General features: G+C 54.8%; 3 protein-coding genes across 4 annotated transcripts; all 3 read right to left on the bottom strand.

Annotated features, from left to right (window-relative positions):
* Window positions 1-27,121, bottom strand: part of LOC311162042 (ephrin type-B receptor 2) — a gene marked incomplete at both ends in the record, with an annotated part of 276,894 nt that overhangs the window by 160,471 nt on the left and 89,302 nt on the right.
* C1QC (complement C1q C chain) lies at window positions 294-2,392 on the bottom strand (the record flags this gene model as incomplete). 2 transcript variants are annotated; one of them, XM_084220157.1, is made up of 3 exons in its annotated part: window positions 294-1,219; window positions 1,436-1,625; window positions 2,255-2,392. In XM_084220157.1, 2 exons carry the CDS (start codon window positions 1,614-1,616, stop codon window positions 663-665), a joined length of 738 nt encoding a protein of 245 aa, XP_084076283.1. In that variant the 3' UTR covers window positions 294-662. The 2 variants fall into 2 exon arrangements, with proteins under 2 accessions (XP_084076283.1, XP_084076282.1); XM_084220156.1 differs by lacking the exon at window positions 2,255-2,392 and having other exon boundaries at window positions 1,436-1,634.
* Window positions 3,384-5,460, bottom strand: C1QA (complement C1q A chain). Of its 2 annotated transcripts, XM_084220154.1 has the most exons (4): window positions 5,343-5,398; window positions 5,070-5,160; window positions 4,470-4,640; window positions 3,384-4,354 (listed from the first exon to the last, which is right to left on the bottom strand). In XM_084220154.1, exons 2-4 carry the CDS (start codon window positions 5,098-5,100, stop codon window positions 3,792-3,794), a joined length of 765 nt encoding a protein of 254 aa, XP_084076280.1. In that variant the 5' UTR covers window positions 5,101-5,160; window positions 5,343-5,398; the 3' UTR covers window positions 3,384-3,791. The 2 variants fall into 2 exon arrangements, with proteins under 2 accessions (XP_084076280.1, XP_084076281.1); XM_084220155.1 differs by lacking the exon at window positions 5,070-5,160 and having other exon boundaries at window positions 5,343-5,460.

Here is a 27,121-nt window from a genome sequence, read left to right as displayed (position 1 = left end):
CCTTTGCAGTCTGTGCCCCTGTAGAGCTTTGGAGGGAAGGGAAATATCAGGGTCCTGCTTGGATGAGTCTTGGTGCCCACTTGATAGGGGCTGTGTGGGGACACAGGAACCATCCTGTTCCTGCAGCAGCCAGAGGTCCCACCCCTGTGCAAAGCCAGGTGTGGGTGGGATGTGGTGGTCTCTGAAGCTAGTGAGCCTTGGGGACATACTGATGCCACACAGATGGCCAGATGTCACATGCATATTTGTGCACACCACATGGAGGAAACAACACACTACACCAGGTGCACTGGGGAAGGTTTTATTGACATTTTCCACAGCCAGGTCATGGCAAAGGGGCTGCTGCAGCCTGTGCCAGGACACCTGGCTGAACCTGAGGCAGCCCAGGTGGGAAGGGGAAAAACACGGGGAGATCTCTGAGGTAATGTGGGGTTAGCAGGGGGGTTGCACCATCAGTCTGGGTGCAGATGTAGCTGATGTTCCTGTTCCCCCTGTGCAGCAGCTACCAGGGCTCAGCCCCCAGACCGATGGAGAGGTCTGGCTGCTGGGCTTGATGCCCTCCCTGCGGAGAAACTGGGAGCATCAGGAACAGCCCAGCAGCGAGCAGTGTGTTCAGGGCAGGCAGAAGGTGCTGGGGTGCTGGGGTGAGCTCTGCTGATCCTCTAGTCTGGGAAGAGCAGGAAGCCTGAGAAGATGCTGTCGGAGTTGGCAATGCCCACCATGCCGTTGTAGTCGTTCACTCCCAGCCAGACCTCATCGGCGGCAGCCAGGTGGAGCAGCGTCCCCCCCGAGCTGACCTGCACCGTGTTGGTCTTGTGGTCGCAGAAGCTGGCCATCCTGCTCTGGTTTTTGTGCAGGATCACACAGAGGTTGGCTGTGTGGGAGCTGTGGAAGACGAAGTAGTAGACCCCGGGGAGCCTGCAGGTGAACTTGCCCGTGGTGGTGTCATAGTCATGGTTGGTGTTGGTGATGACGTTGTTGAAAACCACGGGGACATTCTTCAAGGGGTGCTGGCTGGTCTGCCTTGTCACTGAGAACGCTGACTGCTGCTTCTGCCTGGAGCTGCCTGGCAGTCCCGGGAGACCAGCAATGCCCGCCTCGCCAGGGATTCCCACTGGACCAGGGGCCCCAGGGGGGCCAGGCTTGCCTGGAGGGCCAGGAGGGCCTGGTTCCCCTTTCATGCCCTTGGGCCCTAGCTGTGTAGAAGAAACTGGAATACCTGTGGGGTGGTGGGGTGCGAAAGGGAGTCAGTGTCAATGGCAGGATGTGGGGAGAGGCTTCTCTACCCCCTTCCTTTAGGCAGGAAAGTGCTGTTGCCTCTTCCACCTGACTACAGAGGATGCTCTCCACATCCTGCAAACCCAGGCAGACTAGCCATTGAGGACTCAGTGCACCCCTGCAAGAGCCTATGTGGTTTCCCTTTTTGCTCACTCACCTGGCTCCCCTTTGGCTCCCTTCAGTCCATCCCGGCCATCCCTGCCTGGTATACCTGGCATGCCTGGCAGGCCTGGAGCTCCATAGCAGCTGCGAGGGTTTTCTACCACCACAGCAGAGCACAGATTCAGGAGGAGGAGGGTGAGGGCCAGATAGAGCTGCTCCCAGAATCTCTTCTCCATTTTGGTGTTCTGTGTCATAGAAAGTGAAAGAAAGTGCTGCAGTGAGGGGTGACATCAGGGTGTCTTGCAGGATATGGAGAAAAGGAGCCTGTATATACCAGCAACACCTGGATGCTATGGGTGTGTCCTCAATGTCCCACCTATAAACACTGCAGGACAGTGGGAAGGTGGATATGTGGAGATGGATCCCAGGCTCATCTCCAACCCCAGGGCAGCCCCTGATGGCACAGCGTGAGTTGGACTTTCAGACTGGATGGTGCCATGAGGTCTGAGGTACCCATGGCCAGCCCCAAGCCTTCTGAGTCCAGGATCCCCAAACCCTGGAAATGCACACACCACTGCAGACTGTCACCCCATGCTGCACTGAGGTTGGAACTCCCAGCACACAGCTGATCTCCCTCCTCCTCCAGCAGCAGCCTGACTGTCCTGGCTCTGTCCATCAGGATCAATCCTTCCATCAGCTGGTGCATCCTGTCTCCATCACATGGCACAGCCCGTCAGTGCCTCTGCCTCCATCCTCTCCTCCTCCTCCTTCTCTCATCCACATGCTCCTCTCATTCTCACCCTCTCCAGCAGTGTGCCATGCTGCTGGACCCCCAGTCCCACCCTCGAGACAGGGACCCTGCAGCACCTCCTACCTTTGGTGAGGACCAGGGCAGGGATCCCAGGCTGCCGATCCCGCTGGGCGCGTGGTCACTGCCAGCACAGCGCGGTGGGCGCGGCTCCCTGACACCCTCACGGAGGAAGTCACAGAGTTAGGAAAGGGTAAAGAGCCCTTGTGAACACAGAACCCGCTGTTCCCAGCCAAATTTCACATCCTCCTGCCTGATGCTTTCTGCTGAGACAGCACTTTCTTGTTCTCCAGCAAAAGCTGTACTAGTGCCACTGCAACAGGAAGAGCTGTAAGGAAGGAGGTGGGACACAGCTCAAAGAGATGTGGCACAACTCCCCAATACAGGGAATAGCCCTCCCCAAATTCCCTGCTTTCCCTCTTACTTCCCTTGTTTCTGAGCAGAAGGGCAGCTTGGGAGCAGAGCCTCAGGCCAGCTGCAGTGGACTGGAGATGCCTGTGGCACTGAGGGGCTGCTGCAAGGTCACTGCCTGGCTCTGATGGAAGATGCTGCACCCCTAAATAGGACTGGAAAATGTTTCCCTTTGAGAGTTTCTGACCTGCACCTTTCCCCATGCCCCACCAATTTCTGCTGGCTGCTGGACTCAGTGAGGCCCCAAGATCCCTCACTGGGGTGTTGCTCCCTGCAGGTGACCCAGCCTCCTCCTCATTGCTCCAGGAACGGGGACATTTGAGTGCCCAGTGTTTGTGGAGCAGCTCCCCTGAGGAGCAGTCCCAGGGTATGGCATCTGATGGCAGCTCCACCACCATCACCCCACAACCCCATCTGTGTCCCAGTGTGCCTGTCCCTCCTTGCTGCAATGCCAGAGGACCACAGCTGCCTTTTGCCTTCCTGGGAGAGTCTGGGTGCCAACTTGGGACTATGAGGGTGAGGTACAGGATCTGCTGCCTGTGTTTTCCCCTGCAAGACAGCTACCTTGAGCTCAGCAGAGAAGGACACACATAGCCCTCTCCGAGATGTTTCTTATTCCTCCCTGGAAGTGTCAGCTCTGTTTGGACACTCCATTCCTCCCTGTCCCTGTATTTGCAGTGCCAGGGACAAGCTGGAATCACTTCTCTCCCTGGCAGCTTGGGAAGGGGTCCAGGATATTGATGGTTTGGGGAAGATGCACGAGTAGAAAAGAAAACCCAAGGAGTAGTGGTAGAAGAAGCATTTATTTATACTGATGGGGAGGTTGTGACAGGATGTGTCCCAGTGCCAGGAAGGCTTTCGCAGTGGTTAGTGGAGTAGAAGCAGCAGCAGGCAGTGATTTCCCACTCAGGAGCAAAGAGCCACAGCTGGTGACAACTGGGAGTGAAGCTTGAGTGCCCAGGAGGAGAAAGGAGAGTCCATAGCCCCCAAGGACAGTGCAGGCAGGCTCAGCATGGAGGTGAGTGCTGCAGTGGTGACCCACAGCTTGGCCAGCTGTGACACTGAGGAAGCACAAAACACTTCTGGATGCTCTATCTGGAACCATCCCCATGCGCTGTGGCACTAAAGCATCCCACACACCCACAGGGGAGCAGCCAGTCAGGCAGACACCCCACAATGCTGTGGGAGTCTCTCAGGCTGGGGACACCAGGAACCCACTGAAGACACTGTCAGCCTCAGACCCGCTGTAAATGGAGCTGCCCTGGGCAGGGTTGGTGGTCAGGGACACGTTGTCACCCACGGCCAGGCTGAGCACGCTGCTGCCCGAGTTCACCTGCAGGATGCCGCGGCTGTTGTTGTCGCAGAAGCTGACCACGCCCTGCCCGTTCTTGGTGATGCTCAGACACAGGTCTCCGCTGGACACCACCTGGAAGGCGAAGTAGTAGAGCCCGGGAATGCGGCAGGTGAACTTCCCGGTCTGGGGGCTGTAGGAGTTCTCCTGGTTGGTGATGATCCTGTCAAACACCACCGTGGTGCCTGCATACGGTGGGGACCGCCTGGAGGCAGAGAAGGCAGGACGAGGCTGCTCCAAGACATTGCCAGCTTGCCCTTTCTGCCCTGGTGGCCCTGGCACCCCTGGCACCCCTGGAAAGCCCGGTAGGCCAGGTGGGCCACGTGGGCCTGGTGAGCCAGGATATCCTGGTTCTCCTTCATCCCCTTCAGGTCCTTTGATGCTCGGGCCCAGTGCTGCTCTCCCTGGGGAGAAGTGGGGAGAAGGAGTTCATGCACATCTGGCATCTCCTGCTCCCACAGCCTGGGATGCTCTGACCAAGAGGCTCCCAGGCCCCCAATATCCCCAGTTTCCGTTTACCTGGCTCTCCCATGTCACCCTTCTGCCCTGGCCTCCCATCACGGCCAGGGACTCCAGGAGAGCCATTCTTGCCATCCGGTGCCCTACACACTCCGTCCTCCAGCAGGGCCACGCCCAGCACTGCTGCCAGGATGCTGGCTGCCAGCAAGAATCCAGGTTGCATCCTGCTTCCTACATCATAGGGATGGATTGGGGATGGAGGCAAACACACACAGATATACAGGTGCCCTCATCACATGCATCCACAGATTTACTGAATTGTCCAGTATGGATAACCAGACACAACATGCAGGGAACGGTTTTGAAGCTGTGTGATCCAAAATCACTGATGGCACTGAAAATCTCTAGCATGCCCACGGCAGAGCTCTGGGATTGGAAAGCCCAGGATATGGAGAATGGCACAAACCTTTTCCTCCATGTCCTGGGCATGGGCAGGGGCACCGCAGATGCCTGTAGAGGATGTTTATTCCAGTTTGGGGGAAGAAGCACTGCTATGTGGGGCAGTAGCCCCATGGGATAGAGGGCACAAGGGAGGAAAGGATGCAAAGACACACAACAGTGCTAAACAGGGAAGGGAAAAACAGCAAATGGTATCCAAACCTCCAACATGCAGAGCTGGGAGAGAGGACATGGATCTATCCCAAAATCTGAGGTTCTCAGCCTGGGACAAGTCTGCAGAGCTCAGTCATGTCTACAGTCACACAGAGCAAGGACAGATTCCTGCAGATTCCTCTTCCACCCACATCATCTCCCTGTTCTTTTTACTTTAAACCCTTGTGGAGGGGGAAGTGAAGAACAAAGGAGGACAGGGAGCAAGGACTGGAAAGTGGTGGCAGAAGAGGAGAGTGTCCCCGGCTGTTTGTGGTGAATTACCTTGGTGCAGAGGCTGAAGACAGGGCAGCGTGAGCAGCTCCGTTAGCTGGAAGCTCTTCTCTGGGAGTAGGGAGGAAGAGGAAAGGGGTGGGAAGGATGAACGTGCATGCACTGCAGTTTGCCTGGTTGGAGAAGGGATGTGTTGAGTTTCACTTTCTCTCTAAGAGAAAGAAACTTGTTCCCCTTTCCATGCTTCACTCTGGCTTTACTGGAAACAGCTTGGTCTGGGAGAGTGCAGCACCACTGGGTGCTCAGCCTGGCCCAGCAGCAGGGGCTGGTGGTGACTTGGCACAAAGCAATATGACTGGAGGATGCCCACAGGCTGCTGAGATGGCAGGAGGGGACAGGTGATGGGAGTACCAGGTGTCACAACCACCCAAGGGATGCTCGGGGCAAGAGATCACCCTTGGAAGCTTCTGCTCTGGGTGATGGGCAGAGTGTCTGTCACTTTGTCAGGGTGCTGCTGGGTGTTGACCCCTCCAAATGCCCACCTTGGCACTGCACTTGGATGGAGCAGGATCCAGCAAAAGGATCACCAGTGCCTGTGTGGCTCAGCTGGACCTTGAGTATTTTGGTTAAATATTAGGGAAAGGTTCTTCCCCTAGAGGATGGCTGGGCACTGCCCAGGCTCCCCAGGGAACAGTCATGGACCCGAGGCTGCCAGAACTCCAGGAGTGTTTAGCCAATGTTCTGAGACATGGGATGGGATTGTTGGAGTGTCTGTGCAGGGCCAGGAGTGGGACTGATGATCCCTGGGGGTTTCTTCCAACTCAGGATAGTCCGTGGTCCAACGATCTCCTTCCCGCTGCCCTCACTTCAGTGCTTTGGGGACCTGGTGATAAAATAAAATAGAGTGGGAAAAGATGAGGGTGTCTGGCACTGATGAAGCTTTCAGTTCCCTTTAGGTAGCTGTGCCTTGCACCAGCCAGATCTGGGCAACCCCATGAGCTGTGTGTGGCCTTGAGATCTGCCAAGAGAAATACCAGCACCTCCTACCACTGACTGCAGGGAATGAGTCCAGGGGTGCACGTTCAGCTCTGCTGGAAAAGATCCCCAAAATGCCACCAGTCCCCAAACCCCATCACATGGGCATGGGAGGTGCCACAGGGACTCTAGCAGGTGAACATCCTGGGGACCCTGGGGACCATCCAGGCCCCTCCATGGGGGACACAGTGGGCAGTGAGGAGAGGCCTTCTCATCCATGTCCCCTTGAGCGTCCTTTAGGAGTCCTGTGGCAGCTGCCCTGGCCTGGAGCTGGTGCTCAGGGGAGGATATCCAAGGAAAGAGGACGGTAAGCAGACCTGGGACTAGGGTGACTCCAAAGTCCTGGGGAGTTGACAAACCCTCTATCCCCTCTGCCTTTTGCTTCCTGCATTTCCAAGGGAGGCGTTGCATCATTTCCAAAACAGCTGAAAAAGGCAACGAGACCCTTGCCAACAGACATCTGTCACTAAGTTGGTCTTTAATTCATTGACTAGATGCCTACTTAATGCAATATGTTATACATTTTAAATCAAAATGTTACCCCATAATAAATCAGATGCCCAGAAGAAATGTGATTTTATTTTATCAGCAGAGTTCACCTATCAACCCGACCTGTAACCATGTCAAGACAAGATGACAGGTAAGTTGGAAAGGACCTACCTCCGCCAAATGGTGTTTCTGGACAGTAATTGTATTTCTGTCCTATTGCCCTTTCTTAATATACAGCCCAAATTAGACCACTCAATCATTTCATCCAGCATTGATTGATGGCTGTGTCCTCATGCTCTGTGTCCTTTGTCTTCTGCTGTCCCCTTAACCCCATTTAAACCCTCAGTTACAGGGCCTGGCTGTGGGTTTCCAGCATCTCTGGGAAGCTGGTGTTGGTCCAGGTGTTCCCTCCCCCGGGTCCTTGAGATTTCTGAGAAGTGTTTAGCCCCACTCACTTGACTTTCAGAGTTGCTGTGGTCAAGCCAAGCCTTCCTCTCCCATTCTCTGAGCCACTCCTCCTCTTCCTCCGGATCTGCAGCTGAGACATCCCAGACTGGTTTGGGCTACAAGAGACCTTTAAAGCTCATCTTGTTCCACCCCCCAACATGGGCAGGGACACTTTTCATGTCCAACCTGGCCTCGGACATTTCTAGGGATGGGGCAGCCACAGCTTCCTCTGGGCAACCTGTGCTATGCCCTCTCCACCCTCAGATGGAAGGATTTGTCCCCAACACCTCATCTGACCCTGCCCTCTGACAATGGGGAGCCATTTACAGCGACAGCCCTGGCTCCAGAGCTGCCGGCCGCAGGGAGCCAGCCCGAGCACTGCACGGCGCCATCGCGGAGGCTTCTGCAGGCCGCAGCTGCCGGCACAGAGATGGCCCAGCCCGGCACTCCGCGGGTGTTCCCCTTCCGCCGCCGGGAGCAAGGGGAGGCGGCGGGCCCGGCACCCTGAGGGTGTTCCCCTCCCGCCGGGAGCGGGGGAACGCGGCGGGCCCGGCACCCTGAGGGTGTTCCCTGCCACCGCCGGGGGTGCGGCTGCGGCGGGCCCGGCACCCTGAGGGTGTTCCCTGCCGCCGGGAGCGGGGGAATGCGGCGGGCCCGGCACCCTGAGGGTGTTCCCTCCCGCCGGGAGTGGGGGAACGCGGCGGGCCCGGCACCCTGAGGGTGTTCCTCCCGCCGCCGGGAGCGGGTGAATGCGGCGGGCCCGGCACCCTGAGGGTGTTCCCTGCCGCCGGGAGCGGGGGAATGCGGCGGGCCCGGCACCCTGAGGGTGTTCCTCCCGCCGCCGGGAGCGGGTGAATGCGGCGGGCCCGGCACCCTGAGGGTGTTCCCTGCCGCCGGGAGCGGGGGGCGCGGCGGGCCCGGCACCCTGAGGGTGTTCCCTGCCGCCGGGAGCGGAGGAATGCGGCGGGCCCGGCACCCTGAGGGTGTTCCCTGCCGCCGGGAGCGGGGGGCGCGGCGGGCCCGGCACCCTGAGGGTGTTCCCTGCCGCCGGGAGCGGGGGGCGCGGCGGGCCCGGCACCCTGAGGGTGTTCCCTGCCGCCGGGAGCGGGGGGCGCGGCGGGCCCGGCACCCTGAGGGTGTTCCCTGCCGCCGGGAGCGGGGGGCGCGGCGGGCCCGGCACCCTGAGGGTGTTCCTCCCGCCGCCGGGAGCGGGGGGCGCGGCGGGCCCGGCACCCTGAGCGTGTTCCCTGCCGCCGGGAGCGGGGGGCGCGGCGGGTCCGCAGCGAGGGGACGCGCCGCGAGATGGCGCTGCTGCCTCGGCCAGAGCGGCGCCACCGCCGGCCCCGCCCTCAGCGCGGCAGGACGGCCCCGGTCCCCCCGCCCGGCTGCAGTGTCCGCCCGGACACCTCTGCCAGGCACTGCGCGGCCGCTCGTGGGCCGGGATAACTCATCTTCCCCAGCGGCCCCGAAGCCCCTGTCCCCAGGCTGGGGGCGGTTTGGCGCTCCCTGGGACGGGGGGACAAGAGGGGTTTGTTCGGTGGCGATCAGGCCGTGGCGGGAGGTGCGCGGCCCGTACGGCCCTGCTGGGCTCTCCCTGTGGGGCAGGTCCAGCAGAGCCCCCCGCAGTATCGCGGCCAGGCTCCAGCACGGAGCAGGGGCTGACACCATGTAGGGGACCCCAGACGACATGGAATGGGGCCAGGCCCAATGCAGAGATTACCTGGGCTAGCCAGAGGATGTAGATGCTCCATAGAGCCCAAGTGTCACAAAATCATCCCCAAAGAGGATGGTGCCTTGGTACTTGGGGAACCTGAGCCCTCAGGTGAACAACCACATGATTTAGGGCACCTGTTATGGCCTCTTGGTGCTACTGCACACCCCGGAACTCTGCTCCAGATGATTTTTACCCCGAGCACCCCTCCTCCTCCTTTCAGCATGGGGCAGCTCCTTCTCCTCTGGCTGCCCTCCCAGCTGGGGGTGCCAGGCGAGGTGGGTCTGTGCCCCCCAGCCCTGCAGCCCTTCGTGGAAGGGAAGTGACCCCTGCACAGCCTCCCCCCGTCCCCAGTGCCTGCAGGCACACACGAGTTGCTGACAGCAGACAACAGGGAGAGATGCTGCTGCTCTGCCTTCCCTGCTGGGCATCCCTGGGGTGCTGAGCTGACAGGCAGGAGCTGCCAGAGGAGGATAGATCAGGCAGCTGGCACTTACCTGTCCTGAATGGGAGGCAGTGATGACGGAGATCAGCAGTGCTGGCAGGTAGCAACACTCCTCTGCTGCCAGTCACCAGCATCCCCGTCGGCCACCTGCACCCACTGGGAGGTGAGGACAGCTCACAGCATCCACCTTTCTGCAGCCACTGCTGGCTTAATGGTGCCTGAATAACCAGGCAGATGGATGCTGCAGCTGTTGAGCTGGGCTGTCCCAAATAGAATCAGAGAATTATGGAAGCATAAAGTTTGGAAAAGCTCTCTAAGATCTTGGAGTCCAAATATTAACACACCAGGTCAATGCCAGGTCCATCACTAAACCAAGCCCCCAAGAGCCACATCCAAATCTCTTAAATCCCTCCAGGGATGGTGACACCACCACTGCCCTGGGCAGTTGTGCCAGTGTCTGACAGCCCTTTCAATGAAGGAATTTTCCCTAATACCCAGCCTAAACCTCTCCTGGCACAACTAGAGAACATTTCCTCTTGTCCTGTCACCTGTTACCTGGGAGAAGAAACCAACCTCTACCTACACCCATCATCCTGGCAGGGACTTGTGCAGAAAAATGGTGCCCTGGAAGGATTTCATGAGATGTCAGGTGAAAACTGGGCTGCAAAGCCACTTGCCATGCTGTGTGACACTGTGTGGCACACTGCCACATGTCTGAAATGTTTTTAATTGCTATCCCAGGGGATGAGTTATTCCTATGATGGATGCTTGCACAGAGCAGGTGTGAGGAAGAAACACAGGTATGTGGTTTAAGAGCCAGATTTCAGGCTCCAGCCCTTGCTGGCTGTCTCCTGTCATTGATGCACATCTCTGTTGGCTCGTGGGACGAGGGGAGATAGATGAGTGCTGAGCAGCCCTGGGCAATGCTGGGAAGGCTGGTGCCATCCCTCTCTCTCTTGTTCCCCATTGAGGATGTCAGGGCTTGTCATTATTCTACATCTATTGGTTAATTTGGCTGATTGTTTCCCATTCTTTAATGTATCCGTTATTTATTTATTCTCTGGTGTAACAAGCAGTTCCAGATTGATCACTTTGGCATGTAAATGAGCTGCTCTAGTGCTTGTCACTGAAATTTGTAGATTGGGGGAGTTTGCAATCAAACACAGCCGGAATCTAAATTACAGCATTTCAGGCAATAATAGCAGGAGAAGACAGGAAGGATGTGCCATAAATAAGGTGGTATCAGAGCAGGATGCCCTGAGCTGTGCTGACAACATGCCAGGAGCCCCAGGGTGAGCAGCAGGAGTCCCTGCCCTGCAGAGCTGGGCTGTCCTGGCAGGGCTGGCTCCTTCCCCAGGGGAGAAGGGCAAACAGAGGAAGGAAAAGGCTTTTGGGAATGGTAGGGCCTGCCTGGGGACCAAAGGCTGCTCATGCTGGTCTCTGAAGAGCCCAGCATGGGGAAAGTGTTTACAGGACTACAGGCTGCAGGGAGTCTCAGGACTGTAGTATAGAATACTGATTTGATTGCTACCATGGATCATGTTTGGCATCTTCCCACTTCCACCAAAAGTCAATGGATGCGTCCAGGATGAGATTCTGTCCATCCTAAGGTCAGTAAGAAAGATCACACCAGGTAAGTAAGGGATCAAAGTACCCTAGGCCTTCCTTCAGGCAGTGGGCACAGCTGGGATGGGGTCAGGGAGCCAACCTGGACCTTTGCAACATCAGGGGAGAAGAGTCTCTACCCTTCCATGCCAGGGCATACCTGGAACAAAGTCCTGCCAGAGAGCAGTGATGTCCAGCAGGCAGTGTGCTGTGGATCCCAGCAGAGCTGCAGAAGGGACCTCAGGGATCCCCAGTCCAGCCCCTGCTCATGGCAGGACTATTGCAGCATTAGATCAGGGAGGATGTGGCCTTGCCTGCCTGAGTCTGGAACCTGCTGGGGACAGAGATCGCCACTGCTCCAGTGAGCTGTCTTAGAGCTGGATCACATTCAGACAAAGAAATGTTTCCTGATGTCCATCCCAAATCTCTGAAGGTCCCCTGTGTGCACACCATCCCTGGTTATGTAATTTGGCACCACAGGTGTGTTTGGCTCTGTTTCCTTGCAATTATTCCCAAGCAGCTGCAACAGAGATCAGCTCCCACCTCACCCACCCCTTCCCCTGCCTGACAGCGAGGTAGTCTCCCCACTGCTGGTCATAAGGATGAACAATTTCCCTTAAACTGGCCACACTCTCCCTGGTGCAGCAGTTTAGCTTATCTAAACTTTGTTTACATTCAGCCTGGTGCCCTCTGATTCCCACCCTAACCCTTTCCCTAATCCAGCAATGAGTCCTGAGCTTGTTCACCCCTTGAGAAGACTCCATCGTAGCTCCTAAAGGTTTAAACACCCCTAAAGGTTTAAAAATAGCCTAAAGTGCCATTTTTACAAGGCAACAACAACAACAAAATCCCAATTCTTGTCCTTCCTTTCCCTCTTGGCTTTATGCTGTGGGTTCAGGAGATAAGGCTCTGAGACACATCCTGGACATGGTGGATTCCCTTCAAATCCCATGTGATGGCCATAATGAAGGGGAAGCACAGGGTGCCACTCTCTGGGCTGTGAGTTTTGCTGCCTCAGTTCTGGTTCTGTGGGGTTTGGACTCTTTGGGGCCTTTTGCCCATGGTGAGACCATCAGAAATCTCTCCACCAGTCAGGGATGTGCTCATCCCAATGGATTGGGAACCATCAGGCACTGGTTTAAAGCAATGTTGTGCCTCCCCGCTGGGCTGGGAAGACCAGCACAGATCCTCCCTGCACCCTATGCCCAGACAGTTCTGGAAAGAGCATCATGCCCCCTTCCAAGACTTACCTCCATGCTGTGACCTGCTTTCCCTGACATCAGGCCTTGAAAATGCAGCGGCAGTTTCCTGCAGGTGAGCATCAGTGTTAACTGGGTCATGGCAGCTGGAGGTCTGTGCTGGCTGCAGCCAATTACACCTCATTTCTGTTCAAGCTCACTTTCCACAGGGGCTTTTCTGGGAAACTCAGCTCCCCTCTACCTGCCCTTGGCTGCCGGATCGATGGGAACTCCCAGGCTCACTTGTCTGTCCGCCCAGCTTGGAGGGCGGCTGATTGTTGATCCTGAGGCTCTGATTGCCTCTGCCCGTGGCCAGCAGGGCCCCAGCGTGTGCCTCAGGCTCCATCAGCCAGCTTTGCACTCAGCTTTCCCAAGGAATACCCAGCAGTGCTGAGCACAGCTGGGATGGATGTTCCCAAGGCAGGGAGGTGTTCAGGCTGTGTTAAACTGGAGGCCACGGTGCCCCCCCATTCCTGTGCTCTGAAAGCCACACACCTCAAGTGGAGGGAGTCCCAGCCCGTGGCAGGGGGTTGGAAGGAGGTGGTCTTTAAGGCTGCTTCCAATCCAAGCCATTCCAGGATTTGATGATCCTGGTCTGATGAACACAGACCTTCAGCAGCTCTGATTTTGGTAGCTCTCTGGCTTTGCTCCCAAGCAGAGGGCAGCAGTACCTGTATCCTCAATCCTGGGGTGGCCCACACACTTCCGACATCCTCTGAGACATTTCCATGAGCTCAACAGCTCCCTGCCCTCCATGGAGACATCCCAAGCTCTGTGCTGCTGCTAGGAGCTCATCCTCCTCAGCCACCTCCACTGCTTCCCACCAGGACACAGCACCTTCCCAGCTTGGACAGACACTTCCACTTGCAGTGGCATGAGCCACTCAGGATTCACTCCCATCCAAGTCCTCTCCTGCATGCAGAGGTCAAACCCATGTCCTTGCTGCCAACTCAGAACCAAATCAATCAACACCTCAGAGGCCTCTCCAGACTCTTTGTGTGGGGGCACTTGTGTGGCAGCCCCAGCACTGACTCCTTGGCCTGGGTTATTCTTCACCTGGACTTTTAATTTCAGAGCCGCAGTGAGGGATATGAAGAATCCCGGCTTCTAATTAATTGCTGACTTCCCTGTAATTGATGCAAGTTACTGCCAGTGTGTCTGGTTAATTGCACTGTGGGGAAGGTCACTCTGAACACTGTTTTTCCAAACACCCCAGTGGGTGGCCCAAAGTCCTGAAACAGCTCCGCTCTCCAGATCCTGAGGGAAGTTTGCACTGGTGGCAGAAGACAGTTGTGATCCTGTGGCCCGTGTATGTCACCAGAGCGGGGAACCACAGAGCATCCTGGAAGGTGGCTACCTCTGGACAGTGGGTCCTGGTCCTCTGGATATTGAAAAGGAATTATTTCCTGTGAGGGTGCTGAGGCCCTGGCACAGGCCAGCCAGAGCAGCTGTGGCTGCCCCTGGATCCCTGGCAGTGCCCAAGACCAGGCTGGACAGGGCTGGGAGCAGCCTGGGCCAGTGGAAGGTGTCCCTGCCATGGCAGGGGGCACACTGGATGAGCTTTAAGGTCCCTTCCAACCCAAACCATTCTGGAATTCTATGATTCCATGGTCTGATCTGGTGGACACAGAGGTCCCAGCATGAGGCCAAGCACAAGGTGATGTATGCAGGACCCTACAGCTGGGCTTCATGTGGCATTTCAAGTGACAAAAAGACTGCAGTTTTATTTCCAGGTCAGATTCATCCTGTAATGGGACATATTTGGTTGCATTAGCCTTCATGATGAGGATTCAGGGCTGGGCAGTAGGGTCTCTAAGGTGCTCTGATCCTTCCAGTAACGCCTGAATTTTTTCAATTTAATTTACTTGGAGAAGTCCAGTGAAGCCTCTCATTTGCCACAATGATACAAGGAGATTACAGCTTGTGCCTCCCATTCTCAGTTCTGAGCTGGATGAATCTCCCTAATTCCCTAAAAGCCCGCAGTACTGGGATGTGTGTTCGTTCCCAAGTGTCTCCTACACTGCTCTGATGTAGGATCCACTGGGTAGAGCCATATCCTTGCACTTGGAGCTGAATGTGCCTCACCAGGGCTCAAGAGGGGATTTACTGAGCCTTTCAAATTGTCTCCCTCACTAATTAATGACCAGGTTTCAGGTTCAAAACATGCACTTAAATAAACTGCCAAAGTGCATTTCATTATTCTTAATTAATGATTTAAATACTCAGAAGTCTCTGCTCAGGCCCTGTGATTGATGGTGGCTCTGTCACCCTTCTTGTCACCCCTGCCTGTACAGTGGGGACAGGGACAAGGACCTGCTGCCTCGACATCCAGGCTGGGCCCCATTCTGGAAGGTTTTAAGTGCTTGATCAGAATGTGAATGAGTGACAATTGTTGCTCTAGACAGGAAAACTCTCCTGAATATAAACTCTGTGTTTTGGGTGCGCAGCCGCTGCAGCAAAGTGTGCCAATAGCCAGGGCTGGTGGAAAACAGTCTTTGCAAACTACTGGAGGGAAGAACTGGGCAAAGTGGGCAAGAAGTTGCACTTCAGACCCCTGCAAAGATCCATCCATATCCCTGCAGGGCTTGGACAGCTCAGGGAGCAAAAAGAGTATTCAGTGCCATGGCACTTGAGGTGGCACCAGGATAATTTCCCAGTGCTGAGATGCTGAGGGAAGACTTTCCATCAGACACACACATGGAACTGTGCAGATGGCCCTGGAAATGTGAATTAATGGGGGAAGGACCCTCCTGCATTGCCAAAAAACTGCTGCTGGGTTTGAACATGGATGCTGCACCCTGGACTTGCTCTCTGCCTGCTGGAGGATCTCTGCCAAATCTCTTGGGGAATTAGGGTAGAGATAACTATCAATTTAGAGATCAGAGGATGTGATAAAAGCTTGTTTGCACATCCACAAAGGCGCAGGAAGAGACAATGGCAGGAGGGGGAGCTCAAACACTACCCTGGGGCAACCCCAATACTCCCCAAAGGAGAACCATCAGCCCACCAAATGTCCAGAACTCATGGTGGGCACAGGGACACAGTGCCGGGTGGGGACCCAGACTGAGGACTCCCGAGGAACAGCCACCTTGTCCATGGCCCCTTCCAGAGATGTCCCAGCAGAGCCATCTGTTCCAGTGTGGAGCTGTGAAAATCATCACTAGAAGTAGCTCCTGGGTCGGGTCACCTTTTGGACCAAAAACGTTTCTGCCCTGGGGTGTGAGACCCGACGTGGGATGTGGGGGAAGAGCATTTTGGACTTATTGTGGATAAACTGGGTGTCTGAGCCCAGCTGCTGGAGGAATCATTGTTGCACATATGTGTGTATTTATATTCTCTCTATGAGACCTGCACCCTGCTCAGCCCCAGGAGCAGCAGGATGAGGCTCTTCGGTGCTGTTGATGTTCATGTGAGTGCTCTGAGCGTCTGTCTGTGAGCTGTGTGGCCAGGCAGGTGTCCAATACCTACTTACACAGGTATGGAGGTGTGGATTCAGTACAGGTGTGTGCTGTACGCATCTTCAGCTTCACTACTGCTAGACCTGGGGACAGGCAGATGCAGCAGCCTCACATCCCTCAGCTGCTGGACCCTATTGTGCTCCCACTAACAAAATGTGCTCCCACTAACAAAAAATACTGAAGCCAACAATTTAGTGAATAAGAGATTGGGAATCAGCAAAGGAACTGCCCACACTTGTCTCTGCTGTGTCCCTGCTGCCGACCCTGAAGTGCTGCATCTCTGGGTGTACAGGCAGGGAGAGGAAAAATATTCGTTGTGGAGAGAAGACCAAGAAACTGTGCCTGTGCTGTTGTTCTTCCAGGAGATGAGCATCCTGCTGCTCCTCTGGGAGCGCAGAGCTCAGTGCATGACACGCAAAGCCTCCCCCAGCATCCCAGTTACCCTGAGGTTTGGAGCTGGAGGTGAGATAGAGCTGTCTGCAGAACTGCGGTGCTACCTGCTGGAGTTCTCACTGAGACCTGGCTCCTCAACAGCAAAATCCTTGTTCCCCCTCTGGCCATTTCCTTCTCCCAGACAAGAATCAGGAAGAGATGCTCCCTTGCTTTCAGGAACTCTGATAAAAATGTATTTTTTAAAGCTCCACTTCCCTGAGTGATGACATTAAGCATAATACTCGGTTTCTACCTTAAAGAGGTATATTTTTTCCCATCTGGTGAAGAAAAAAACTCAAAAACATTATTAAAAGGCTACTGCCAGTTTAGACATCAAAAGCTGGGAGTGACAATCCAAAATCAATAATGGTTTTTAATTCAGACCTGATCTGAAGCTGGAATAGCTTTGGGGCAGAGCATGTGGTTTACCAGCACCCCCAGGGTGATGCTGAGAAGCATTTCTAAATTTTTGGGGGACTTGGGGACACTAGACTACCGATGTCATGTAGGGTGGCAGCATTTCCCAGGTGGCTCTGGGGTCCAGGTGTGTCCTGAGCAGCAGCTGTGACCTTCTGTCAGCCCTGTCCTTTGGCTGGGTGAGGATGGGACCCCTTCCCTCGTGCTGTGCCTCAGGGCTTTGGCTCTGACAGCCTGCTCCCCCAGCCAGCTCCTCACCCTTTATTAAATATCACACTTTGCTTCAGAAGCTGATTAATTTCTAATCAAATCTGTTTTCCAGTGGCCATCTTCAAGCCCCCAGGGCTGCACTGCTGAGGATCCTGTGTCTCTGGCACCTCTGAGGTAGCATTTCTGCTGTGCCCATGTGCTTATGCATATCCTCAGCAGAGCTATCAGACAGTCCCAGAATCCCAGACTGGTTTGGGCTGGAGACAAACTTAAAGCTCATCCTGTTCTATACCCTGCCGTGGGCAAGGACACCTTCCACTGTCCCAGGCTGCTCCAAGCCTCGTCCAGCCTGGCCTTGGACACTCCCAGGGATCCAGGGGCAGCCACAGCTTCTCTGGGCACCAGGTGCCAGAGCCTGCCACCCTCACATGGAATAATTTCTTCCTAATATTTAATCTAAATTTATCCTCCTGCTGCTTTCTCATCCAGCTCTACAGGGTCTCTGCAGGGTAGGACAGATGGGAACCATGACTGTGACATCCACCCAAGGGAACGCTGGCCAGGCCACAGGCTGCAGGGGAGCACTCTGAGGTACCTGCCTTAACCAGACATCTTCCTTTTCATTACTGTTCATGAGATATTTGCACTTCCCTGTGCTCTCAGGGGGCCCTGCTGTGTGCATCCCCCAGAACCCTGTGGGAAGGCTGCAGTCCGAAATGGTCCTTCATGGCATGGTCCCATGAGAGGAACATGGGATCATCATGGATCAGGCTGTTCAGTCTGGAGAAGCCCCTTCCTGTGCCTAAAGGAGCTCCAAGAGTGCTGGAGGGGGACTTGGAACAAGGGATGGAGTGACAGGACAAGGGGGAATGGCTTCCCACTGCCAGAGGGCAGGGATGGATGGGATATTGGGAAGGAATTCCTGGCTCTGAGGGTGGGCAGACCCTGGCACAGGGTGCCCAGAGCAGCTGTGGCTGCCCCTGGATCCCTGGCAGCGCCCAAGGCCAGGCTGGATGGGGCTTGGAGCAGCCTGGGACAGTGGAAGATGTCCCTGCCCGTGGCAGGGGGTGGGAGTGGATGAGCTTTAAGCCCAAACCAGTCTTGGATTCTGTGATCCCTGCAAAATGCAAACAGTGTCCTGGAACCAGGCAGTGGGAGGACAAAGCAGTTGTTCCCTGATTGTGCTCAGGGGGTGTATTTGGATCAGATTGAGGATAGATAAATCATCTGCATTCAAAGTGCTTTCCTTGTGCACAGCTGGCTCACATGACAGATCTGGGAGTCAGAGAGCCAGGGGGGAAGGTTTATCATACCTGAGATTAGAGATGTGTCTGACAAATGCTCACTCTCTCAGCCAGAAGTAAAGGACCCCTGTGTGAGTGAGCAGCCGCACTGAGGACAGGCACTGCTGGGACTTGCTTTCCTTGCAGACCCAGGACTTGGCAGCACTAATGGACCAGGGGCCAGGGAGGAGCTGGAGGGTGTGCCTGTGACACCTGCACACAGCTCCCAGCCTGTGTCCCCTCTGTGCTGAGGCACCTGCCTGCAGCCCCTTCTCTGTTTCTCCCAAACCTGCTGCCTGCACCCGTCCCTGCCTCCCTTCCCTGCCCAGTAACTCCTGTGACAGATGCAGACAGCACCAGCCAGAGAGGAGAGCCAGCTCCAGCTGGGTGGGGGAGCTGGAAATAGCCTTTTGTTAACCATTTTTAGCAGTTCATTTGGAGATGCATTATTTTGCATCTCCAGCAGAAACTTCAGCGTGCCGTTTATCCCTCTTAGGGGAAGGCTGTTATTAGTGCAAAATGAATCAGCGTGGATGCAGCTCCTCAGCAGCTCTGAGCCGGGAGTGCAGCAGGAGGGATGCAGCAAGCACAGAGAGAGCCTTGAAAGTGCCATTATTAATTCATGCTCACATTCATTGGAAGAACACATTCAATTGTGGCAAATTCAGCTGCTTTAGCCACTTGGCGCAAGGGGCTTGCGGGAAGGAGCTTTGTGAGTGCAGGTCCAGGCTTGGCCTGTAAAGACAGAGTGGAATGGTACTGGTTTGACTGGGAGCCTGGCAGGCCTTCACATCCCACAGCTTGCAGTTCCAGGGCACAGAGGTGGAGTCATTGTGGCCCTGTAGGCAGGGATAGCTCATGGACACGGATATTCACAGAACATCTCAGATCATCTCCTCCAGCATTCACAGCCTCCTTCAGCTCTCATTTCACAGATTGTACCACATAAAAGAAGGGTTACATAACACCCCAGTGCCCCCCAGTCTGGTGCTCATCCAGTGGAGGCTGCACAGAGGTTCCCACTCCATAGTAGGGCATCCTGGTATCACAGATGGATCCTGGTCCTGTGCTGACCCTGGTCCCATGTGCCCTGACTGAGGGACTAGAGCAGGGCACAGCAGGAAGGCTGCACATAGGTGATGGGAACAGGAGGCGTGGGAGGAGTTGTGGCACCCAGACACACAAACACTATAAATGCAGGTACAGCACGGACAGACACCCACTCCCAAGCACAGATACACCACTTCCTGTTCTCTGCATTTGTCACCCAGGATTGTAACTCAAAATAGAAAGGGGTTTTGTATTTTTAACAAAAAATGTGCCCAGGGAAATCTGCCCATGAGACTGAGAGTGTTTGGTGTGGGTATTTTGGCAGCTGACCTGCAGCTTGTCTTCCTGCCTGATGCCTGACTGCTCTGCCAGCAAGTTCTTGATGGACAAACTTGGGAGAGAAAATTTAATGGCAGCCCAGGGATGCAGGATTCCCGACACTGGAATTTGGTGAGGGGTGGGATTCTGGATAGTAGCAGCAGGGTGTCTGTCCATGCCCACCCTCTCCAGGCCAGCCATGGAGGGCACCTCCCACCAAAGCTCCATATGTTGCTCTTTTTGCCTGGAGTATCACCCCAGCAGCACCAGGGATGGTCCAGCCTGGTCCCTCATTGCCAGCAGCAACACTGGTACTGCACATGAAAAGGGAGGAGTATCTGGAAGATTTTCCCAAGTGTGGCGCCCAGCAGGAGCAGGGTGGGTTAAGTGACACCAGAGCTGTCACAGGAAAGGCACAGCACATCCCAGCCAAGCCCAGAGTGATGCAGCTGAGGAAGGGAGGAGAAGGAGGGGGGAGTGGGAGACATCCTGCATTCCACTGGGGCAGAAACCTGCAGCCCCATAGACACAGGGCTTTGGGAACATGCATGGGCCACATGAGAGGGGTCTCAAAGAGGAGGGAAGTTGATCAGAAAGGCTCAGACCTGCGGCTGCAGCAGCACCTGGGCACAAGGAGATGCTCTTGACCCAGCAGAGCCAGTCTGTAAGGACAAACCCTTCCCACAGCACAGGATGATTGGAATATTTGCTTTGTTTTCCTGGCCTTTGCTGAGGTGCTAATGAAGTGCTTGGAGGCACAGCAGCAGTGATGGCAGTGGCTGTGGGAGGGGGCTGCTGCTGCACACTCAGCGCTGGGATCCATTATCTACAGCAGAGAGCCAGACCTGCACTCAGCTGCACAAACAGGCATTTAACAGGGCCAGAGGCAAGGTCACACCTGTCAGATGGGCTGTGTCCTGGAGAGCAGGGCCCCTGGCAGGGGACTGCAGGACAGCACACCTCACAGAGGTGCTGCTGGTGTGGCCACCAGGGCAGATGAGGCGCTGCTGTGAGTAAGAGGCACCATAGAGGGGAATGACCTCCCTGTCCTCGTTTCTGACTGAGCCCCAGAAAGATTTGATGTGGCTGATGGATTTCTCAGTGTCCAGCAGAGGATGTTTCTGGTGCTGTGCTGGGTGCTGCAGGCAGATGGGCTGGTGAGGTCAGGCACGAGTGACTTTGTGATAAAGACAGACCCTCCAGACCCAGGCAGATGCCAGGTATTGCCTGAGGTGTCACTTAGACACCAGCTCCACAGAGGTGTGATCTGAGACCCCTTGCCCAGCTGTCCCATCACCTCATCCACATCACCTCATCCACAGCACAACCAGAGCAAAGCAGGTACTCATTCATAGAATGGTATCAAAACATGATCAGGAAGAGGCTCAAGGACCTGAAACTAATATGTGCCCAGGGGAACAAAACATATCATGTAAATATGGATATTCTTATCTTCAGATCCATTTGCTCCTACAAACCTCTGTGTGCTAGTCACCCCTGTCACAGGTGATGTGAACTCCTTCTTCTGATCCCACTCCTGCTCCACGTGCTGCCACCATAACAGTTCAGGGGGTTCTGGGGTCTCCAGTAAAAGGAGGATATGGACCTGTTGGAGAAAGAGAAAGGCTCTGAGAAAGGCCACAAAGATGTTCAGGGGGCCCGAGCCCCTCTGCTCTGGAGCCAGGCTGGGAGGGCTGGGGGTATTCACCTGGAGAAGAGAAGGCTCCAGGGAGAGCTCAGAGCCACTTCCAGTGCCTAAAGAGGCACCAAGTGTGCTGGAGGGGGACTTGGAACAAGGGATGGAGTGACAGAACAAGGGGGGATGGCTTCCCACTGCTAGAGGGCAGGGATAGATGGGATATTGGGAAGGAATTCTTGGCTGTGAGGGTGGGGAGGCCCTGGCATAGGGTGCCCAGAGAAGCTGTGGCTGCCCCTGGATCCCTGGAAGTGCCCAAGGCCAGGTTGGACAAGGCCTGGAGCAGCCTGGGACAGTGGGAGGTGTCCCTGCCATGGCAGGGGTGGAATGGGATGAGCTTTAAGATCCCTTCCAACCCAAACCTGTCTGGGATTCTATGATTCCTGCTCCAGGTCAGAGCAGAGAGTGGGCAGGATGGGTGAGGGGAGACCAAAGAGACAGGAGCTAGGGTAGGGAGTGAGGGCAGGGGAGTGAGGGCAGGGGACAGCATCTCTTGATCCCCATGGCTGGAAGGATGGAGGGATGCAGGCCATGCAGGGAAACCCCTTCCTCACCCTTTATCTTCCCTGTGCAGCTGGAGGCCATGTGCTGTGCTGGGTGCAGGGAAACCATTGATCTGGCTGTTTGGATAGGTGTCACCTCCAGGGAGGTGTGGGTGACACTGATCAGTGACTGGGAAGCTCTGGCTTGGCCTGAGTATTGCCTTCAGGCACCTGGAGCTGCAAGCATCTGTCCATATAGAGATGCTTTGCTGTGATGGAGTCCCTCCTCTGCCACCAAAAGGATCTGCATCTGATCTTCCCTTCTGTGACTCCCCACGTGCAGGTCTCTCCTCTCTGTCCTGTCTCTTGTTACCTGAGCTGAGCAGAGCTCCAGGTCTCTCTGCACAGGGATACAGCTCAGCTCTGCTGCTGCACAAGCTTTCATGGCAAGCTAATTCTGGAGTCACTAATTTAATGATGATTAATGACAGGTACACCACCTTTTCCTTCCTACTTTTATCGATTGGGGAAAAAAAACTGGAGCAGAGCCGGATATTAATTAATTCTCTCAAGTGGAGGGGAAAGTAATCAGACTGAAATCAGATTGAATTTAGGACTTGTGGGTGAGCAGGAGGATGTGCTGAGTGATGAAAATGAGAGATGCCCCAGTCTGGCTGGGCTGGGAGGGACAAGGCTGCTGAGCAGATTCCCCTGGAAAGGGCTGCCAAAAGTGGATGTAAGGGACAGGTATGCAGGCTGGACCTGCCCACCTGGGGCACACAGCCAGGCCCCACACTGGGAGGGAGTGGGGATGATGGGAATTTGGTGCAAAGCCTGGCACAGATTTGGCCTAGGTGGTCTTATCTCTGCCCTGCCTCCACTTAGGCTCTTTCCTACAGGCTGCATCACAGCATCACGTTACACCTCCCTGGCAGTGTCCCAGACCAGGCTGGACGGGGCCTGCAGCAGCCTGGGACAGTGGAAAGTGTCCCTCTCCATGGCAGGGGTGGAACAGGATGAGCTTTAAGGTCCTTCCCAACCCAAACTAGTCTGAGATTCTGTGATTGTATGAGCATCCAAACTGGCTGAGCTGACACACAAAGCCACATTTTGCGAATCTCTGTGATTGTAGATTTTTTGCTTCACCTGGGAATTCCAGAGCAGGGCTAACCAAGGCTGGGGAGTCAATCTGCCAAGCATCTAACTGTATTAAAACCACATATCCTCCAAGAACATCCATTTCACCTTGAGAAAATACCTCCTCTCCTCCTTCCCTGCAAATCAGTTCAGTGGCAGGTCAGGGCTGAGCCTCACAGCTCACTGAGGCTGAGGGCTCCAGCAATATCCCAAGAATTTAAGCATGACTAATTGGCTTGTGCCTACCATACAAGGGATTTAAAGCCTGTATCCTATTCAAGCACTGGTCAGACCCACAACTGCCTAATTTCTAATAGCATGCACACTCAGCCATCAGACAGGAGACATTCCAGAGTGCCCTTTCCCTTTGCAGTCCAGTGCAGTGTCACCTCACATTAGGAGTGGGACCATGAATCCTAAACCTGTGACCCCAGTGAAGCAGTCAGTGATGCCGTGTCAAAATCTTTTGACATTATGCTTCAAAAAAGAATCTTAAAGAAAATGAATCAAATTAAATAAATGCAAGTAAACAGACATTTTTCATCAGAAGAGAGGTTACTGACTGGGTCCACTCTAGGATGTGAGCAACCTTGTGTTCATAAAGGACGAGAGAAAGTTTTCTGCTGAAATCTCCAGTTTGGGCAGGGTTTGTGGGTCAGGTCGGGTTGGACTGAGCCAGCAGTGAGGGCTGTCCTCCAGCTCTACAGGGAATGCAAGGCAAACACAGTCTTTGGAATGGCTGGAAAGAGAAACAAGAGCAAACCAGCAATCTAATTACTGCTCCTGCACCAGCAGTAGAGACTCGTTTAAAACAATCATGGAATATCCTGAGCTGGAGGGGACTCACAAGGATCATCCAGTCCAAATCCTGGCCCTGCACAGACACCCCAAGAATCCCACCTTGTGCCTGAGAGCCTTGTCCAAACCCTCCTGGGGCTCTGGCAGCCTCGGGGCTGTGCCCATTCCCTGGGGAGCCTGGGCAGGGCAGCACTCTCTGAGGGAAGAACCTTTCCCTGATAGCCAGCCTAAACCAGACACAGCTCCAGCCATTCCCTGGGTCATTTCACTGGCTACCAGAGCAGAGATTGGAGCTGCCCTTCCACTTCCCCCTGGGAGGAAGCTGCAGACCCCAATGAGGTCTGACCTCAGCCTCCTCCAGGCTGAAGAAGTCACCTGACCTCAACAATTTAAACACACTGCCTTTAAAGCCCTGGAGACAAGATGTGGGAGTTTGCTGGATGTCTCTGGGGATGCCTCAAGGGCAGGACATTGTGGAGACAGCAGCGTGGAGGGAGCACTTCCAGCAGGCAGGAGACAGACGTGGAGATGAGGAGAGGCCCAGCTTTTTGTAGGGTGGTGGACTACAGAAAATGGGTCCCAGCCAGAGCCCTTATGTCCATCACGTGTGCCACCACCTCAAGAGACCTGTGTGATAATGAACAAATAATTTTCTCCTGTGTTTTGTGGAAAGAGCAGAGTGAACTCAGCCTCTGAGCCAGGTGCTGCTCTGCAAGCCCCAGGCCAGCTCTGGGGATGCTCCCTGCTGTGTGCCATGGGGACAGTGAGTCACAGAGGACTGTCCCAGCAGCCCTGCCCTGCCCATGGCCACACAGCAGCAGGAACTGCCTTTGAGTTATGGGCTCTCTGAGAAGCCCTCACCAAGGTTCTGAGTGACCCAGTGCTCAGTGACCTCAGCTGCAGAGGTTCAGAGGGTCTCTCAGGGAATGTGGGCTGGCATTTCTGGGCTGCACTTGGGCCAGGATGTGCAGGAGAATCACAGAATCATTCAGGCTAGAAAAGACCTCTGAGATCATTGAGTCCAGACACCAAGAAGCAGAGGGGAAGGTGGGAGCAGAGGGGAAGGTGGGAGAGAAGGAAGGGAGGACCATCCCTGATCTCTAACTGACATCCCAAGGGAAGGAGGTCAGTGGAATAATGGCACTAAGGGGCAGAGGCAGGACCCCCTCTGGCTGCCTCCTGCAGCCCTGCCCAGCTGAGAGACAATAGTTAAGGGCTCTGAGTAGCCTGGTCTGGTGCAAGGTGTCCCTGTGCCAAGGTGGGTTGGAATGACATGATATTTAAGGTCTCTTTCGAAAGGAAAGCATTCTGTCATTCCATGATTCTGTAAGTCCAGAAGAAGTATGTGTTGGGGTTGACTCAAGATGAAGATGAATTAGAAATAAGGCAATGGGAAAACCCCTCAGACCTATAGAAAATAACAGAAGTCTGTCCCAGAATTCCCCAATTGTTTTATGCAAATTTGTACTAGAAAGTTCTCAGTTCTCTCCCAGCTGACTTGCTCCCAGTTACCTTGATGCCCTTGATTGGTTGATGTACCCCTGCAATGTTTTCCAAATCCTCTCCTATTGGGCCTTACCCTCAGACCCCACCAGAACGCCACTCATCTCCCCAACCTGTACATACCCCTGCAAGAGCCTGGACCTCCAGCTGCCACGGGGCTTTTCTAGTGTGCCTCCATGTAGCTTGTTCATTTTCCAGTTTGTGGTTTTCCAGTTATTATTAAAGTGTTTAGTTCCCAAGCCACTGGACTGGATGCTTGTCCCTCTCTTCAAAGTCGCCCTATCAAACTCTGGACATAGTTGCCACAGGTCCAAAGCTGTTTGGACCTAGGACCATGTTATAGATGGATAATGAGATGATTGGCTCTTACAATGAAAAGATAACTATTGTGTGAGTATTAAGAAAAGCTTTAGTGATGTAAAGTTATGTTATTGTCGTTTAAATGTCCTCTGTTCTCCCCATAGTTCCCTATCCCCCCCTGTATTGTTGCCATCAGACAGCCAGGGTGGTCTTGGACAGGTACAAAGAGGCTGCACATGTGCCCCTTGCATGGGGCAGGTGGGAATGAAAAGCTTGGTGCCTGGGGGGGTGGGCATGGCAACACCTGACCTCCAATCCAGTTACAGGAAAGCAGTCTGCACTGATAAATGGCAAAGAATTGACTGACAGACCTTGGGAGGGGCCAGGGCTGGCTGGTGCAACGCCAGGGGTATAAAAGACTGAGCATCCACCTTGAAGACAAACTGGCCACATGGTATCCACGAGGGCAGTTCCCAAGGCTGCAGCTTTTTGCTTATGTTGTTCCTTTTGTTGTATTTTTGTCAAGGTTTAATAAACCTTTTTAAATTTTCAAAGTGAGCAGTTGTTTCTCTCAGCCAGGATGCAACAGTGATGTGTCCTGAGGCTCTGGAAACACCAGGAGCACATCCCAACCCTGCCCTGAGCAGTGACGCTCTCGGAGGGGCCGGTGCCCCCAGCCGTCTGTGCTGCCTCCTCTGCCCACAGCATCCCTCCCTTGCAGCACGGAGGCTGTGCCTGCAGGCAGGGCTCCTTCCTCGGAGCCTTGGCACAGGAGGCTGTGCCTGCAGGCAGGGCTCCTTCTGAAGTGAAAGAGCAAGGAAGCCTGCTCTTTTTTTACTGCCTTTATGAAATCAGCTGTGGCTGGGGGCCCGAGGTGTCGCGCACACCACCGCGCTCCTTTCGGGGATGTGGAGGGGGAGGTAGACAGGAGGAGCTTCTGTCCTCACAACCCTGCCTAGGAAGATGCCTTTAAATTCCTGCTCCGAAGTCCTCACCCTGTTCCCGCTCTCTTTGGGTTACAGTGACCGCCTGGAATTACGCCGATGGAACAAGAACACTGTTCCCAAGAGAGACATGCCACTCAGTCCCTTACACTGCAGGTTGGCTCGTCTTTTGTGGTGTTATTCTTTTGAATAATACCGGATATCTCTCAATTTACATATACACTAGTGACATCGCTCTCTCCTTCATAGCTCAGGCCATCTTGGGAAGCAGCAGAGGCAATACTCAATGGAAAAAAAGGTACAGGCAAGGGAAGGGAACTGCTGGGTGATTAACAGTATTGGTGATCAACAGAACCAACACACTCAACTTGCTGATCCACATCCAGTGTTGCAGAGTGATTTCACGGTTCACCCCAGAGCCCCAGGTTTCTCCCCTAAAGATTCCCTCCCAGGTGTGTCAATCACCTCTCCTTTCCCCACCCCCACCCCTGCTGAGCACTGTCTGTCAATCCTGGAATTCCAGAAGGGAGTCGAGTGATTGGCAGATTCAAAGGATGCCCTCATTGGGCCACCCAGGTGTCCTTTGTCCCTTGAGACCTCCTCTCCTGTACCTGGTTGGTAGACTCCCTGCCCCTTCCCTCCTCCCCTCCCCTGGATAAAAGGGCGAGGAGGAGTTGCTGGATTCTGAGGCCTGTGGGCCAGAATAAAGCTCTGGATTGAAACCCTCCATCAGAACCAACTCTTTCCTTCACCATCTCCTTAGAGCTTCTCTGCCAGAGGGAACCCTGAGGAGCAGCCCCTGCACGGGGGAAGGTCCATCCCGCAGCCATTG

This window comes from Fringilla coelebs (genome assembly GCF_963513975.1).
Source record: "Fringilla coelebs genome assembly, chromosome: 22".
Taxonomy (NCBI): domain Eukaryota; kingdom Metazoa; phylum Chordata; class Aves; order Passeriformes; family Fringillidae; genus Fringilla; species Fringilla coelebs.
Note: the sequence above shows the minus strand (reverse complement) of the source record. Positions and strands in the feature narration are given on the sequence as shown.

Coding starts and splice junctions, on each gene's coding strand:
- C1QA (XM_084220154.1), bottom strand. CDS start 5,100: ATGTCCTCTCTCCCAGCTCTGCATGTTGGAG. Junction 4,641..5,069: donor CCCAGCTCTGCATGTTGGAG/GTTTGGATACCA, acceptor CCTATGATGTAG/GAAGCAGGATGCAACCTGGA. Junction 4,355..4,469: donor GGGTGACATGGGAGAGCCAG/GTAAACGGAAAC, acceptor ACTTCTCCCCAG/GGAGAGCAGCACTGGGCCCG.